Source organism: Sciurus carolinensis, chromosome 1 (assembly GCF_902686445.1).
Source record: "Sciurus carolinensis chromosome 1, mSciCar1.2, whole genome shotgun sequence".
Classification (NCBI taxonomy): domain Eukaryota; kingdom Metazoa; phylum Chordata; class Mammalia; order Rodentia; family Sciuridae; genus Sciurus; species Sciurus carolinensis.
Window position 1 is genome coordinate 3,323,685 of NC_062213.1, and position 14,998 is coordinate 3,338,682.

A 14,998-nucleotide genomic window follows, 5' to 3' on the forward strand; every position below is an offset into this window, starting at 1 on the left:
TCTAAGACCCATAAGAGGGACCCCCAAGACTAGACACAGCAACACCCTGACCTGTCACCTGGCCACTCAAGTCTTGCCCGGGAAAGGCAGCACAGTGATGAGACTCTGGTTCTGTCCTTCGGGGCTTCAGCACAGGGCTGCTCTCCTGCCCGTGAACATGATGCCCATCTCACTCCCAGATGACACCTCCAGTTGACATTCCAAACTGCCACCCTTTGGAGCCCTGCCTGACAACTGGGGAACTGGCTGGTTAGACCCTGACCTGCGGAGACTGACGCAGGCGTTCCTCTCTGCTCTGGGAGCAGCCTCCTGTGACCCCGCGCTGCCTTAGCCCCTCTTTGCCTTCTCATGACACTGTCGTGCTAGGTCTGTAAGTGACCCGGGGTGACTCAGAGCACACAGGAGGCTGCACAGGTGACAAAGGCTGTGAGCAGCCGTGGGCTTTGATGTCCTGAAGCCAGCCCCCGCAGACACCGAGCAGCGTCTTACTGCACACGAAACTCTTCAGTGTGATGAGCTGAACTCATGCCCACCACACGGGGAGGCCCTCAACACACAGGCGGCATCTGTGTGCTGGGAGGTCCCACCCAGCGAGCACGGCTGCCAGGCAGAGGCTACACCTCCCACCACCCTGGCAAGGTGCCTGGTGTGGCCTACAGGACGCTCAGGTCCCAGGGATGTGCTGGGAGTGGCAGAGGTGGCCCCCACACAGGACAGGCTGTGGAGGGCCACGGGCAGCAGGGACACCTGGGCCAGGCTCACCCCAGAGCACACAAGAGCAGGGAGGGCGGGTGGAGCCTGGCATGCAGGGATGCAGGGGTCCGAGAGCCACTGATGAGTGGGCGGCCTGGGAGCAGCAGCCTGAGGGGAGAGGAACGGAGAACTCGGGGGAGAAGCCAGCCTGACACTAAGAATGGAGACGTGTGAGGCGCAGGGAGACGGGTGTGCGGCAGGCCAGGGCGGCCTGGAGACTTACAGCACCACAGGCGGTCACTGTGCAGCCTGATGGACGTGAGGCCTCCGCTGGACAGCTGGAACTGGCTGGTCACCCGCAGCGTGCTGACGTTCCACGCCAGGACGGTCCCGTCCAGGCTGCAGGAGAAGACCTCGCTGGAGGGATCAAGAGCACGTGCACACACTGAACTGGGCCCTGGGCACCGAGCCTCCAGCCCCAGGAGGAACAAAGTCAGGGATAAAGCGTCCGCAGCTGGGAAGGCCAATGCCGTCCAGACGGATGGGGCGAGAGCAGGCTTAGTGAAAGCACCCGCCCAGCAGAGCAGGTGGTGCTGAGCAGGGCCACAGCAAGACCATGAGGGGCCGCAGAGGGCCTGTGCCGCAGCCGTGGGGAGGTGCACTGGCCAGTGCTCCCCAACACCACCCTAGCCAGCCTGTCTCACTTTCAGGTGCGCACGGACGTCACACCTGAGCTGGGCCTGTGAGGACACAGCACCTCTGGAGCCAAGGGCGGAGGGGCCTGGGGAGCCAGGCCCTGCCAAGTGCACCCACCTCGACCCGAGTCCTCCCTGGGCACGGCTGGGCCAGGCCCTCTTCTCACCGCAGGACAGGTGAGCAGAACAGGAGCCTGCCCTCGGCTAACAGGTAAGCACAGTGAGTGACACTAACCGGCGTCAGGGATTGAACTGTGTCCCTGAGAAAAATGTGTCTTGACCCCAGGACCTCAGAATGTGACCTGATTTGGAGGCAGGGCCTTATCCAAGTCAAAGTGAGGTCCTCAGGGAAGGCACCACCAATGTCACTGGTGGTATCCTTACAAAGAGAAGAGGCCCTGTGACACACACTCACGGAGGACACCAAGGGGAGACGGGGGTGGAAGGATGCGCGTGAGCCACGGGACAGCAGGGATTGCCGTCAGCCTGGAGGACCTGGGGGCCGCGGGGGGACTCAGGGAGCCGCAGGGAGCACAGCGCTGCCAGCACTGGGTAAACTTCCAAGTCAACTAGTTCGTGTTGGCGTTGGGGCTGGGAAGCCAACTCAGAAGGCCGAGGGTGGCCAGGAGAGCAGGAAGCCGGGGACTCTGCATGGACCCAGAGACCAACCTCAGCGGTTCTCCCGGGGACCAGCCCCTGCACTGGACGCTTGCTCCCCTGGACCACAGTCATCTCCCATGTGGCCTCACAGTCTATCCGGGGTCCCCCGGCTGACCAGGATAATCTTAGGACTCCTGGTTCCAATCTCTCATTCTCTAGGCACCTTGGTCCCAGGCAGGATGGGGACAGAGGCAGGAATGCTAGTGGCCAGGGACAAGCAAGTCCACCGGACAGGAGTCCCTCTTGCCTTTGGTAGCATCTAGAGTGACCCAGCCTCTGCTTCTAGGCGGGGAGGGCAGGGCCGAGCTGCCAAGCCAAGCTAGGGGCTTTCAGAAGGGAAACCAAACTGGGGGGCTTGCCCGAGGGTGGCGCCCCCCAGGAACGCCCAAAGCCACAGACCCCAGCTGTCCCTCACCAGCTCCACGGCCCAGCAGGCACAGGAGCCCTGTCAGTCCTGGCCAGGCTGTGGGCTGCTGGCCAGCAGTGGATTTGGGGAGCTGGGGCCTTAACGATGGCAGTTTTAAATGAAGCCAACACTGAAAGCTCAGGGGACCTCACGATAGAGACTTCAGTGGAAAACAAGAAAACAACCCGTCCCAGGCCTGCCCCGTGCTCCCCAAGGATCCACACCTTTCTCAGGTTCCACAGGCAGGGTCGCTGCCCGCCTCTCCTCTGGGCTGCCTCGCTCTGTGCCCTGTGCCCTTGGCATTGGTACCCCTGCCCCCAGGACTGAGAGACAGCTCCCCCCACAGAGCCACCGTACCTGGGCTGCTTTGCACCCTGCACAGCCAAGCCCGTGACCCCGGAGCGGTGGTCCGTGAGCTGCTTGTTACAGGACATGCTGTGGGTGCTGATGATGTAGATGACGGAGTCCTCGCAGCCGATCCACACCTGGCTCTGCTCCGCCAGCACCATGCAGTTCTAACAGGGCCCGAGAAACAAGAGGGGATGCCGTCGCCCACAGACCGCCAGAGGCGATCAGCAGAGCAGAGCCGGGGCTCGTTTCAAACGTCACAGGGCGAGGTGGTGGGCATGGGGACTGCTACAGACGCAGCCTTGGATTTGCTTTAATAGGGTTTTAAAACCTGTTCTATTAAAAAGTCTTTGGTAGGCTTATAACTAAAAATTGAGAGGGAGAAATAAACTTGGAATAAGGATGATCTCCCTAATTTTCTTGTTTTGTCCAATTTTACTCATGATTAGACGTGAATACACAATTTTACTTCCGGTATCACAGACCCTCTTACTCATGGACGAGATTCAGTGGACTGCGGGAAGCAAGCGGCAGCCCCTCCCTGTCCTGCTCGCCCGTCGAGTCCCGGGACCCTGGACTGACGGGTGCCCCGTACTGCGGGCACAGGATCTGTCTTGGTTTAAAAGCCCACACTGTGGGGGCCACGGCATCCTCTTATTTTTAGAAAAGCTGCAACCACCACAAGGACCCTAAGTGCTGCCTGGCGCCTCGCTGGATCGTCCTCCTCACGGTGGCCGTGAGCTCAGCAGGTCCTGCGGTGCTGACGCAGGGGCGGGAGGGCCTCCCTGGAGGGTCCTCGGGACAGTGGCTTCTCCTGCGCCCTGAGCACACCCCGGCCAAGGCGATGGCCACTGCACGTGGTGTAGGTGTGAAAATGCGCTTCGAGAGCAGGGCGTGAAGAACACAGGCCGACCAGCAAGGAGACAGCAGCCCGGAGGGAGCGGCCGGGCCACTCCAGGGAGGCCGCAGCCTCTGACCCGGAGAAAGATGCTGCGAAGCTGGCACGGTGGGCCTGGAGTCCAGGCTGCGTGGGGGCTGAGACTGGAGGATGGCTTGAGACCAGGAGCTCCAGGCCAGCATGAGTCACACAGTGAGGCCCCAGCCAAGGTGGGGGTGGGCAAAACAGAGGACACTGTCTCATGAGTGACCAGAAAAGCAGCCCAGCGAGAGGTGCTTCTCACACCCACCAGACTGTCCAGAAGACACGGTCCTCCACAACGGGACCTGAGGACGGAGCAGGGGAAGTGTCTGAAGAGACAGGAGGACTGGGACAGGGGTCTAGGGTGCACACTCAAGCTGTGTCCGCAGGAGGCCGCACCACAACCAGGCCAAGAAACTACTCAAAGGCATCCGCGTCTGTTCTGGTCATGAAATCCTCGAGTTCACGCAGACTCAAAGGAACGGAGGGAGCCCTGGAGCCCAGGGCCAGCCTGGGCCCTCTGCTGCCTGGCCTGCAGGGTGGCAGACGCCCCTGAAGTCACGTGCTGCCCAGAGTCACAGGAAGCACCACACGGGGTGCTGGGGCCTCCGGCTGCACAGCTGAGTGGCAGGGGTTGCCCTCGGGTGCTGAGGCCAGAGCCACACCCCAAGCAAGCGGCCACAGCAAAGGGAGGGGACCGCTGCATGAAGACCTCCGTGGAAGGCAAGACCCCCGTGGCCGAGCTCGGCCCGTCTGAACTGGACGCCCCTCGCCTACTCACCACTTTGGAGCTGCCCACTTTAAAGCAGTGCTGGTGGATGGTCCAGGAGGAGGCATCGAACACGATCACCTTGCCCCCGCTCAGGGCACACCACAGCTTGGGGCGGGCGTCTTCTGCCTTTTCTGCTGGGTCGAGATGCCCTGAAGAAAGCAGCAGCCACAGAGACGTGAGTGGGCACAGCACGTCACAGCACGTCAGCCATGTGGGCCGGGACTCGGCTCCCTAAGCAGGTCCGGGAGGCGCTGGGGTGTGGGGCAAGAGCCCGGGAGTGCGGCAGCTGGTGAGCGGGCAGGACACCCTGCGTGGCACCATGCAGGTGCCTCAGGGCCACTGGAGAGCCCCGGTCCAGAGCAGGGAGCAGCAGGAGGGCCCCCATCCTCAGTGGTGGCCTCTTTAATTTTGGTCACTCTTAGGATACAAAGTTGGGGGTTTTGTTTTCGAGATGGGCCTCTGTGTTGCCTGGGCTGGTCTGGAACTCCTGGGCTCAAGTAGTCCTCCCACCTTGGCCTCCCAGGCAAGCCACACTGACAGTCTGCCTTCAGCTGTGGCCCCAGCCACTCTCTGCCATGAAGCCTGTCCCTGCTCCCTCCTGACCGGGGCTGTCCTTTCCCCTCTCCCAGCAGGTGCCCCGACCACTCCTGTCGCACCGGAAAACGATGGTCGTTTTCACCACCTGCCGCAGGGTCAGGGTTTTACATGCCAGGAGGGCCCTTGGCTCGCCCTGGAATGGGGCCCGGACATGTCCTGGTCCCCAGGGCCACCTGCTCTGACTGCTTATTGCTGGCCCGTCACGTCTAGACTTCAGTCCCCCTGGAACTGATCATGGGAAGACAGGTGGGTCAGGACTCCCTGACCTTGAGGTACGATGCCCAGCCCCAGCCCCTGGGCCCACCTGTCGCAGTTGGGAGGAGCACGGTGTCTCTCCCACGGGTCTGTCCCGAGCGTGCTGCCCGTGCAGCGTGCTCCGGGCAACCTTAGAGTCCCAGCCCAGGGCTAGGCTTTACCCGGACTCCCTCTGGCAGGTCCCACCAGGTGGGATGGCCAGAGCCCTGTCAGTTTTAATTTAAGGGAAACTGGCCTGGATCTGAAAACTCCCCTTAGTTCAGACGCCATGGTCCGTGGTGCTGGAGCCACCGTGCTCGGTGAAGGATCCCAACACCAGCCACATGGCTTGGAGCCAGCGGCAAACGCCCGGCTCTGCTCTGCTCACTCCCGAGGTGCAGTGAAGGCCCCAGAGCCCCATCCTGGGAGAGTGCTCTGCCACAGCCCCATGCGTGTGCCGATCATCCACACACATGCTGAAGGGGTCACTGAGTGATCCCACGGTGCTCGCTGTTAAGTCCTTCCAGAACAAAGAACTGACAACACATTTGAGCCCTTTTCTGCCTGAACCCAGCTCTTCCATCTCCCACTACCACCTGCCCTGGGTGTGACCCTCCCTGCTACTGTCCTCGGCCACTCAGAGTCCACTGTTCCAAGAGTGTCAAACCTGCAGCACGAGGAGTGTCCTGCTTGTACCCGGATCCCTGGCTGCACCAAGTTCTTTCTCCTATGGTCCAAATGCAGCGCTTAGGGAGCTAGAAAATCTACGTGCAGAAAAAGACAGACATACCACCCGCCCCAAACAAGAGAGAATGGAGAATGGAAGGGCCGGGCCAGTCCTGCCCGCCAAGCCCGGTCTCCTTGTCCCAGAGCAGCTTCAATGATTCCCACACCTGCTAAGAAGGGCAGGGGACACACGCTGGGACAGGCTGAGCCTCCTGGGCTCCTGAGTGCTGGACCTGGGAACAGCCCTGCAGCTCCACAGTTATCACGCAGGACTCACCCCAGGGCCTGCCCTGCACACTTGCCCATGGTGCCCAGTCCAGACTCAGCAGATCGTTCTTATGTAACAGCAGCACAAACAGGAGGCCCTCACCTGGCGTGTACAGCAGCACGTCCACGGCCTGCGGGGCCGTCTCCCCCAGCGAAGGGTTGATCTTGTGCTTCAGGGTCTCCGAGGTCAGCATGGGGAACGCCGTGCGCACTGGAGCACAGAACGTGGAGTCAGTGTGCGACTGGTGTCCGGGGGAGCCAGCGTCTAGGCCCCCTCGCGGGTCTCAGCAGTGGGGGCACTGGCTGAACGCCCCCTTCCCAGCCCGAAGCCACACAATCGGATCTCTCACCAGACACCACGCATGGCCAAACAGAGGGGACTTAAAACACTTCTCAGTAACAAAACGTCCCCAAGCTGCACCCAGAACTACCTCCAGAGCAGCTTCTCAGCTTCAGCATGACGGACGTCAGGGCTGGCCACCCAGGCCGGGCAGCACCCCTGCGCACCCAATGTCTCCCGGCATTGCCAATGCCTCGCCCCAGGGAGGGTACAAAATGGCCCCAGTTAAAAGCCACCGGCCACACGGACGAGCTGGCACCTCCTCGCTGCAGAAAACCTGCCCCTCCAGACAAAGCCGGAGCTCCTGGGACTGCGGGCCATGGAGGGACCCTGCTGCCAGGGCCTGGGCACCTCCTGGCCTGTTCCCATTAGTCACTGGTCACGACGCTCCGAGCGGGGCTGTGTTGGGTGCCGCCTTGTTTTACTAAGCCTCACAAACCTGATGAGACTCATATTGTCATCCCAATCTTAAAGAAGATGAAACAGGAGCGGTGGCATGTCACCTACTGGGGACGACGTGGTGGGCAGGCCCCACCGGGGCTCCCGCAGCGACGGGCTGCTCTCACCCGAGGTGGCGATGCCAAGGCACCTCTGCCAACGCCCTGCTCCTGCCGCCTGGAGCCTCTGCCTCTGGGCTCCTCACTGGACTCTGTGCCCCGCGGGGCCTCACGTCACCAGTCGACTATCACAGCGACCTGCCCCAGGCCCAGTCCTGCCCCTCCTTCTGCCCTACATACGGAAACACGTCTTGATCTGCCCGCAAGGGGCCGGGCACGCCGAGGTGCTGGGACTGCGGTATGGCCTCCTCCGCGTGAGGAGCAGGGTGGACGGGTCGGGCCGAAGCGGTCGAGCCGGCGTGGCCAGGGACTCTGTGAATGGCTCGCGCACAGCGGGGAGGCTGTCCATGACTCTGGCAAGGACTGGACGTAAGTAAGCAGCACGCGAGCAGTGATGGCTGGATCTGTCCCCAACTGGGCAGCAAAGGGCCAGCGTGTCTGCCAAGACTGTCCAAGGTGCTCCGGGCCCCAGCAGGGCTGCTGGCAGCAGGAGGCCCAAGCCTCCAGGCCGCTGTCCCAGCCCAGGGTCCCCTGGTCACGCAACAGAGGGGGCTGTGACCAGCAAGTTCAGGGGTCCCTCGGTCGGTGACAGCGGTCAGGAGAGGACGTGTACTGAGGTGGACGAAGACTGACTCTGGGACAGTCGCTGCCCACCCCACTGGCATAGGACGTCCAGGCCTCCACACTGGGCCACGGCAGCGCCACTCACAGGACAGTGTTCATGGGGGTAAAGACGACGCACATGTCCGCAGCAGAGCGCGCCTCAGCCACTGACCAGGGTGTGCCCGGGCAGCTGTGCGGGATCCAGGTGTGAGGCGCCTGGGGCAGGCAAGTCGGGGACAGTGCCCGCTGCCAGGACAGCAGGCCGGTGGGCGAGGGTCGGGACCTCCTCCTGGGGTGGCACCCAGGTGCTAGACCACGGGGCCGCGGCCACACCCGGGAGCTCTCCAGAACCGCCGAGCATTCACTTTGCAGGGTAACAGCAGACTCTGTCTCAGGAAGCCACTGCCTGTGTCCCCAACAGCCACGGGCAAGACACTGCCACCTGTGAACAGCCCCACTTGGTGGACCTGCCTCTCAGAAACCAGGTTCGTGTTGTTGGCCTAATTCCCATGGTTGCGGGCGGCCGGCCCCAGTGTCGCCCAGCGTTCTGCGACAGTCTCCGCCTCCCACGCGGGTCCCAGGAGAGCTGGTCACAGAGCTCATTCAAAATGGAAACAAAAGGGGCCACCACTGAAGGGACAGGCGAGCCACCTCACCCGCTCACCCAGCCCTGAGCACCATCTTCCAGGAGGAAGGCTCAGGCCGCCCCCAGGGAGCGTGGGGCCCGACGTGAGCACACGGGAGGCCTGGGAGTCGCTGCGGGAGAACCGCCACGCCCGCTGAAGGAGCGGGACGCCGGGGACGCCCTCCCCAGAGGGCCCAGAGCCTGCCTGCCAGGCCCGTCCCCAACCGTCCAGAGGTGCCCCAAACCACTCAGCAGCTGGCCTCGGATTCCCAGCCTGCTTGGAGAGGAGCCTGTGGCTCACAGCCCAGCTCCGGCTCCGCGTCCTGGGTGCCGAGGGCCGGAGGGGTGGCGGGAGGGTGTTCACCACAGGTCGGGACGCAGAGAGGACAGCAGGCCCTGCACCTGCTCCAGCTGGGAGGCCCGCGCTCAACAGGCCCTGGACAGCCCAAGGCCAGTGGCTCTTACTTTCACTCTTCATCTTGTCGAAGTAGGACAGTTTGGAGGCAGCGTAGGTGGCCCCCGGTGACTGCAGCGTGCCCACGACGGCGTCCATCAGCAAGACGTTGGTCAGCGCTTGCTGGATGTACTGAGGGTCCTAGGACAGAAACGGGCACACGTCAACCCAGGAAGAGCTACAGATCACTTGTGGCGACGGCTCCAGAAGGCGTCACGTCCCCAGACGCGGGGTTCAAGTGAACCGTGGGCTTGGGGGTCACGTGTTTCTTCTCTTCGTTAAGACAATATTGATGGTTTACACGGGGAGCTGGCAGCTCCCCCAGGAAGGGCATCCGCCTTGGTGATGAGCCCAGGGCCCAGGACCCCCAGGGAGCACGCAGGCCTGCGGCACGCCGACCAAACGGCCAGAGTCCCCTGGTCCCAGGTCTTAGCCAGACTACGCTGGCTCCAGCTGAGCAACCCAGAGAACACAATCAGTGGCTAGTCCAAGACTCATGGGCCACTGGGCTCCAGGAAGGACCCGCCCCTCCTGCTCCAGTGCCGGAGTTTCCCGTCAGTGGACACCGGCCCTCAGCCTGCCTTTCTCTGGTGGCCACGGGGGCTATGATTCTCTCCCAGACCTTACGAACTGTTCCTTTCATGCGAGTTCCTGTTCCTGGTCTCGGCCCATTTTTAAATGGGTTTTCCTGCCTTGTTTTGCCATTTGGACAATATAGACAGCCTCCACGGGCCGGCTGCCGGCCTCCCCTCCCTGGTGTCCTTCAGTTACGAGCTTGTCATCTGGGGTAATCCACAAAAGTGCAAAAGTCCCCAGGATATAAATAACCTTCTGGAAGGTTATTTGCCCAGCAAATCCCAGATCCTGCGACACTGGGGCCACTCAGCAGCGTGTACCCAGAACACCCAACTCAGACCCCCAGAGAGGAGAAGGTCAGCACAGTGCAACCCTGTCCCGCCACTGGTAGGGGTATGGAGGAAACCGGAAGCATGGTGTCGGCCACCGCCTGCGCCCTCTGGCTCTCCCACGTGCCACGAGCCTCCGCCCAGGTCCAGGCCGTCGCAGCTTTGGGGCCTCCCTCTGCCGGGAGGGCAGACCTCGCCCCAAGCGCCACGCACCAAGTGCTCTGGAGGCCACGTGCCCAGGCACACCTGCCCGTCAGGAGGCCAGGCCCGAGCTCGCACCTTGTGCTCCTCGGCCAGCCGCTTCCCAGCCCACATCTCCTTCACCATCAGGTGCCAGAGGTCACATTCCGACTTCAGGTTAGCTTCAAACGCCTCTTTCTTGGACGCCATTTTAATTTTCAAAGTTGGAATCCTCAGAAGGAAAAAGGTGGCCGTGGTACTTTTGACTTCCTGCAGAGGCAGAAAAGGCAGAAGAGTTAAGTCAAACCACACACCGGAGGACGCCAGGGCTGATGGGGAGGGCAGAGGAAGCCCCGAAGGGAGCTGCCGGCTGAAACCACAGCACCAGGCACGGCCCCACGCCCGGACAGCAGCCTCTGTCCGGTGCCTGTCCACCCAGGCGGTCCGCTCTGCACAGCCCCAGCCCGCCCTTCCGCAGAATCCTAGGAGGACCCTGGCCCCGCTGAGCCAAGCAGCGGCATCCCTGGTCTCCCGACTGTGCCTTGTGCTTCAGAGGCGAGAAGCAAGAAGGCAGGCTGGCCTCGCTGCCTCCCCCATGGCCACCATCACATGGCGATTAGCAAAGCCAACACGCCTCCCAGCATCTCAAGTTTGGAAATGAATGATATAAGGCATGGGAGGACGCAGGACCACAATTCAGGTTTCCTAACGGTGCAGATGACCACCTCTAAAACACACATGAAAGTGGTCATAAGAGAAGCAAGAGCTGCCAGGTGGTGCAATTAGAAAATGCAGCACACGCCAGTGACCCCAGGGCGTGGGAGGCTGAGGCAGGAGGATCGCGAGTTCAAAGTCAGCCTCAGCACTTAGCGAGGCACTAAGCAACTCAGCGAGACCCTGTATCAAAATATATAAAACAGGCTGGGAATGTGGCTCAGGGGTTAAACACCCCTGGGTTCAATCCTTGGTACCAAAAAAATTTATAAAATACAATAACGTGAGGCACGGCAGCTGACAGGGTTGGCCGAGGCAGTTTCCCTGAGGAAGCAGTTCCTCCGCCTCTCCCGTCTGCAGCGAGAGGGCCAGCCTGCCTTCTCGCCTCTCGCCTCCCGAGCACAAGGCAGCCGCATCAGAGGGCAGCCATGGACACGCCCGGTACATCCTCCCTTCCCGTCCTGCCAGGAAGGCACCCACCACACTGTTTCCACCTGACAGATGGACAGACTAAGGCACAGATAAGCAAACCAAGTGCTGCGGAGGGTCTGCACCAGCTGCACTCTGGAACTGGAGGGTGGACTCACTGACCTCTATGTCCCGGAAGGTGGAGATCTCCACGTAGCCCGGCCTCCCTTCAGTCAGCAGGAACAGGCGTTTCTGGGTCATGGCGATCTTACCAACGCCACGGCTGGTCTTGACGGACCTGGACAGCTTATAGACACACTCGTTTTTATCCAGATGCTCCATCACCAGCAAAGGCAGACTGACCTCTTGGGCCTCTGCTTCCGTCTCCTTCCAGCAGTTGTAGAAGTCTCTGAATGTTTCTGGGTCGATTTGTTTCTGATGTCCTTTTATAAGAAAGAAATGACCTTTAAGAAACAGTGCATTACTCAAACCAGCCAGCAGGTGGTACCAGTGCCCAGCCATCCTTGGATAGAAACTCAGGACTTAGCTACCCTGCAGTCAGGTGTCCAGGGAGCCCATCTGCCCTGTCCAGACAAGAGACCTCAGGTGGGAACACTGGTACCGGGACACTCTCTTTTCATATAATGCAAAGACTTGGCTGCTGCTAGAACTGGGGTCCACCATCTTGGGGCCAGGATGGAAGATAATCCAAGAATGAAGCGAACACTGAGGGGACTAGATCCCTGGTGACACTCCTATGCCACTGGATCAAGCCTTGCCTGAAGCCAGCCCTGCCTTGGTGCTCCTTGGTTGTGCACAAATAACCTACCCGATTGTTTCAACCAAGATCATCTTAGCTGATGCAGTCCCCTTTTCTAGGTAGCCAACATCCGTAGGCTCTGGATGGAGACACCCCCCATCAGCTGCCACCTTCACCTGAGTTCAGTAGGGAGGGAAGGGAATCCCTCCCCCTGGGCTGCCCTGCACCTGTGCCTGTGCGGCTGAGCCCTGCCTCCACCGTGCACCCTGCCCCTCCCTGTCCTCTGACATGCCCCACTGGGTCCTGCACAGGGAGATGCTCCCTGATGCCCCTGCCACGGAGCTGCCCCGCTTGGGCCCGCTTCACTCCGTGCCCAGAACAGCTTCTCTGAAGTGCAGGGGGAGCTTCCCCTTCCAGTTCAACACTCAGGGCGGCTGCTCGTCACGGGGCAGATCCCCTCAGGACCCAGCCCTCCCTGCACACCCCACAGTCCAGTCAAGCCAAGGATGTCGGCAAACAGGCGCCCTGCGGGCCTCTGCCACGTCACCCCGTCTGCCAGCCCAGGAGCCTCCCACTCGTGCCCCCGCACCCAGGTGAGCGCCTGCTCCCGCGGCCTTCCTGACGGGGCGGGTCATCCCGGCCAGGCGACCGCCGGGCAGCACGCACACCTCCCTCAGGGCACCGATGCAGCCAGCCCCCACTGCCCACCATGAACATGCTCCACATGCACAGAGGGTCCATTTAACCCTCAGCCACCGTCCGAGAGCCCCGGAAACAGGCATGGAGAGGAAAGGTCCTCGCTGGCAGAGCCAGGCCCGAGGGCACGATGGCTCTCCCGGCAGTGCCATCACCTGGGTGGGCAGGTCTGCCTGCCCTGCAGGAGTTGTCCTCCCATCCCCAGTCTCCCAGAGGCCCAGTGCTGAGTCCCAGCTGGGCACCGTCCCTGCTCCCATTCCACAGAGCGACGGCTGTCTGGGCATCTGCACTCATTCCCACCGTGAAGGGGCAACTAAGCCATCGCCACAGTAGTTACAGGGACGGCATGGCCGGGAGGGGGCTGTAACAGGTGCTGGAGAGACGGCTTGTCTTCAGCTCACACCCAGGAACACGCTGGGGGCTTCTGCAGAGTCTCCACCAGGTGGCGCCACTGTGAGTTAATTTTTTTCCTTCTCTATTTTTTAGGTGGTTTACAAAGGTTGAGTGTTACTTTCTTTTTTAAGTTTTAAAGCTATTAAATCCAAACAGAAAAAAATACAGGATAAGGTCACCTGCACGTGCTGTGTAGTGTTTCCAGCAGCAGTCACCAAAGAAGACCAAGGACAGGGTGCCAGGGTGCACCCTGTGGACAGAACTGAGGGCGTGCGGGGCGTCCCCTCGCCCGTAAACTGCTGGCCAGGGCCTGCTTCTATCTCAGGAACGCCACAACAAGGCCGGGGCAACGTCTGCGCTCCCCAGGGGCCTGGGGTGGGATTCCAACAGAAGCACCTGTTTTCTCCCCGAGACATCACGCAGGCCTGGACAGGGCACAGGGGCAGGGACGAGCCCAAGAAGTGGACACGAGAGGGGAGCTGGGGCGGAAGGCAAGGCCACTGCTCAGGGAAGCGAACCGGGCCCAGGGTGGGGTCGCCGAGCCGAGCAGCGTCCTCTCACAGACAGACATTAGCCGGGTCTCAGACGTGGGGCTGTGGGTCTGGACACCAGGAAGCCCCACGCAGGGCAGGAGCAAGGACAAGGACCCCAAAGCCACCCTCACTGCAACCACCTGCAGCAGAGCTGGATGGCGTGTGCCCAGAGCCCTGGTGGCGCCCTGTGCTGCGCATGCCTGCAGCCACGTGGACACACCCACAGCCTCCGTGCACACACAAGGCACCACGCCACACACGGTCAGCACTGCCCACAGCCAGTGTGCCGCACAGGGTCACTGCACATCCCCACACAGGCAAAGACCATTCCTCACGTCTCAATTTTGCACAAAAATACCAACGCACACCCACCCTGCCGCCCACGCTCGCAGCAGCAGGCAGCCAGCATTCCCACCTAAGCCGGCCCCAGATGACACTCAGGCCAGGCACACCGCAGGTGGCACAGGCAGCACCCGCGAGAGCCAGGCCCAACAGCCAGGTGCGGACTCCAGGAGACCAGCGGAGGCGGAAGCCAGGCACGTGCTCTCACCTGCAAATTCCCGGACAGCGCGCTGGGCTGAGCACAGAGTCTCCAGCACGCAGCTGCTGCTGAGGCCCACCCAGCTGCTTCCCCAGGGGTCTCCGGCCCCGGGAGCACAGAACCAGAGGGTTCCCTGACCCACTCTGCAACGTAGGGGGCTGGGGCCGCTGCAGGCTCCTGTCCTCACCCAGGTCTGTCAGTGCCTCCTGGGACTTCCCAGCTCCCAGCAGCTGGGCACACAGGCCCCGAGGCTGCCCAGGGGGGAAGAGGTGGAGATGCCTTGAGGGAGAGGCAGGCCCCCTTCCTCCTGCCAGGGGCCACCGGCCACCATGTGACTGCACGAGGGGCCACGCCAGGAGATGGAAGGAGCCTGTGCCTGAAGACACTGAGGAGCCACCAGGCCCAGAATCTGTGGCTGAGCACAACCACCAGGGGGGTCTCGGCCGCCTCATTCCAGGCCCCCGCGACCAAGAAGCCCCAGAGGAGACCAGCTGCCCACTCCGCAGAGTACCCGCAGGCCCCGTGTCCCGCTGCCTTCCTCTGCACCTCCCGTCTCCCTCCACACGCCGGCGTGTCTGCCCTCCCCTCCCTGCCCACGGGTCCCAGTGGCTGACCACCAAGAGGCTGCAGGGACACCAGGCCAAGGCGGCCTTCCCTCAGTCTCCCCAGTGCGTGGCTCCTGAAGGGACCCCCGGGGCGGGTGGGCTCAGGACCCCCACGTCCACACTCTGCTCAAGCCCTCCACGATGGCGAGGCGCCTCACAGCACAGCTGGGCAGACTGCAGGTCACCTGTGACCACCTACCGCCCTCCCCGTGTGGACACTGCCCTGCCTCCCTACACCGCTCAGGAGGGAAGGCGAGGTGTCGGTGGATATGCCGATCCCTCCATGATGTCACTCTGCAGGCAGGGGAGCCCCCATGGAGGATGCCACGGAGGGGCCCCTGGAGGGACGCTGTGGAGACACTGGGGA

At 62.1% G+C, this 14,998-nt stretch overlaps 1 protein-coding gene across 6 annotated transcripts in view; it reads right to left on the reverse strand.

Annotated features, from left to right (window-relative positions):
• Dennd3 (DENN domain containing 3) overlaps positions 1-14,998 on the reverse strand; it is a 46,507-nt gene that overhangs the window by 4,071 nt on the left and 27,438 nt on the right. For 4 of the 6 annotated variants that reach the window (XM_047540258.1, XM_047540305.1, XM_047540287.1 and 1 more), the window contains 7 exons: positions 11,287-11,546; positions 10,081-10,251; positions 8,908-9,037; positions 6,421-6,528; positions 4,503-4,642; positions 2,812-2,969; positions 977-1,110 (listed from right to left, as the gene is read on the reverse strand). In XM_047540258.1, the coding sequence (XP_047396214.1) occupies positions 977-1,110; positions 2,812-2,969; positions 4,503-4,642; positions 6,421-6,528; positions 8,908-9,037; positions 10,081-10,251; positions 11,287-11,546 (1,101 nt within the window). The remainder of the gene's footprint in view (positions 1-976; positions 1,111-2,811; positions 2,970-4,502; positions 4,643-6,420; positions 6,529-8,907; positions 9,038-10,080; positions 10,252-11,286; positions 11,547-14,998) is intronic. The other 2 variants (XM_047540268.1, XM_047540296.1) reach the window with 1 other exon arrangement.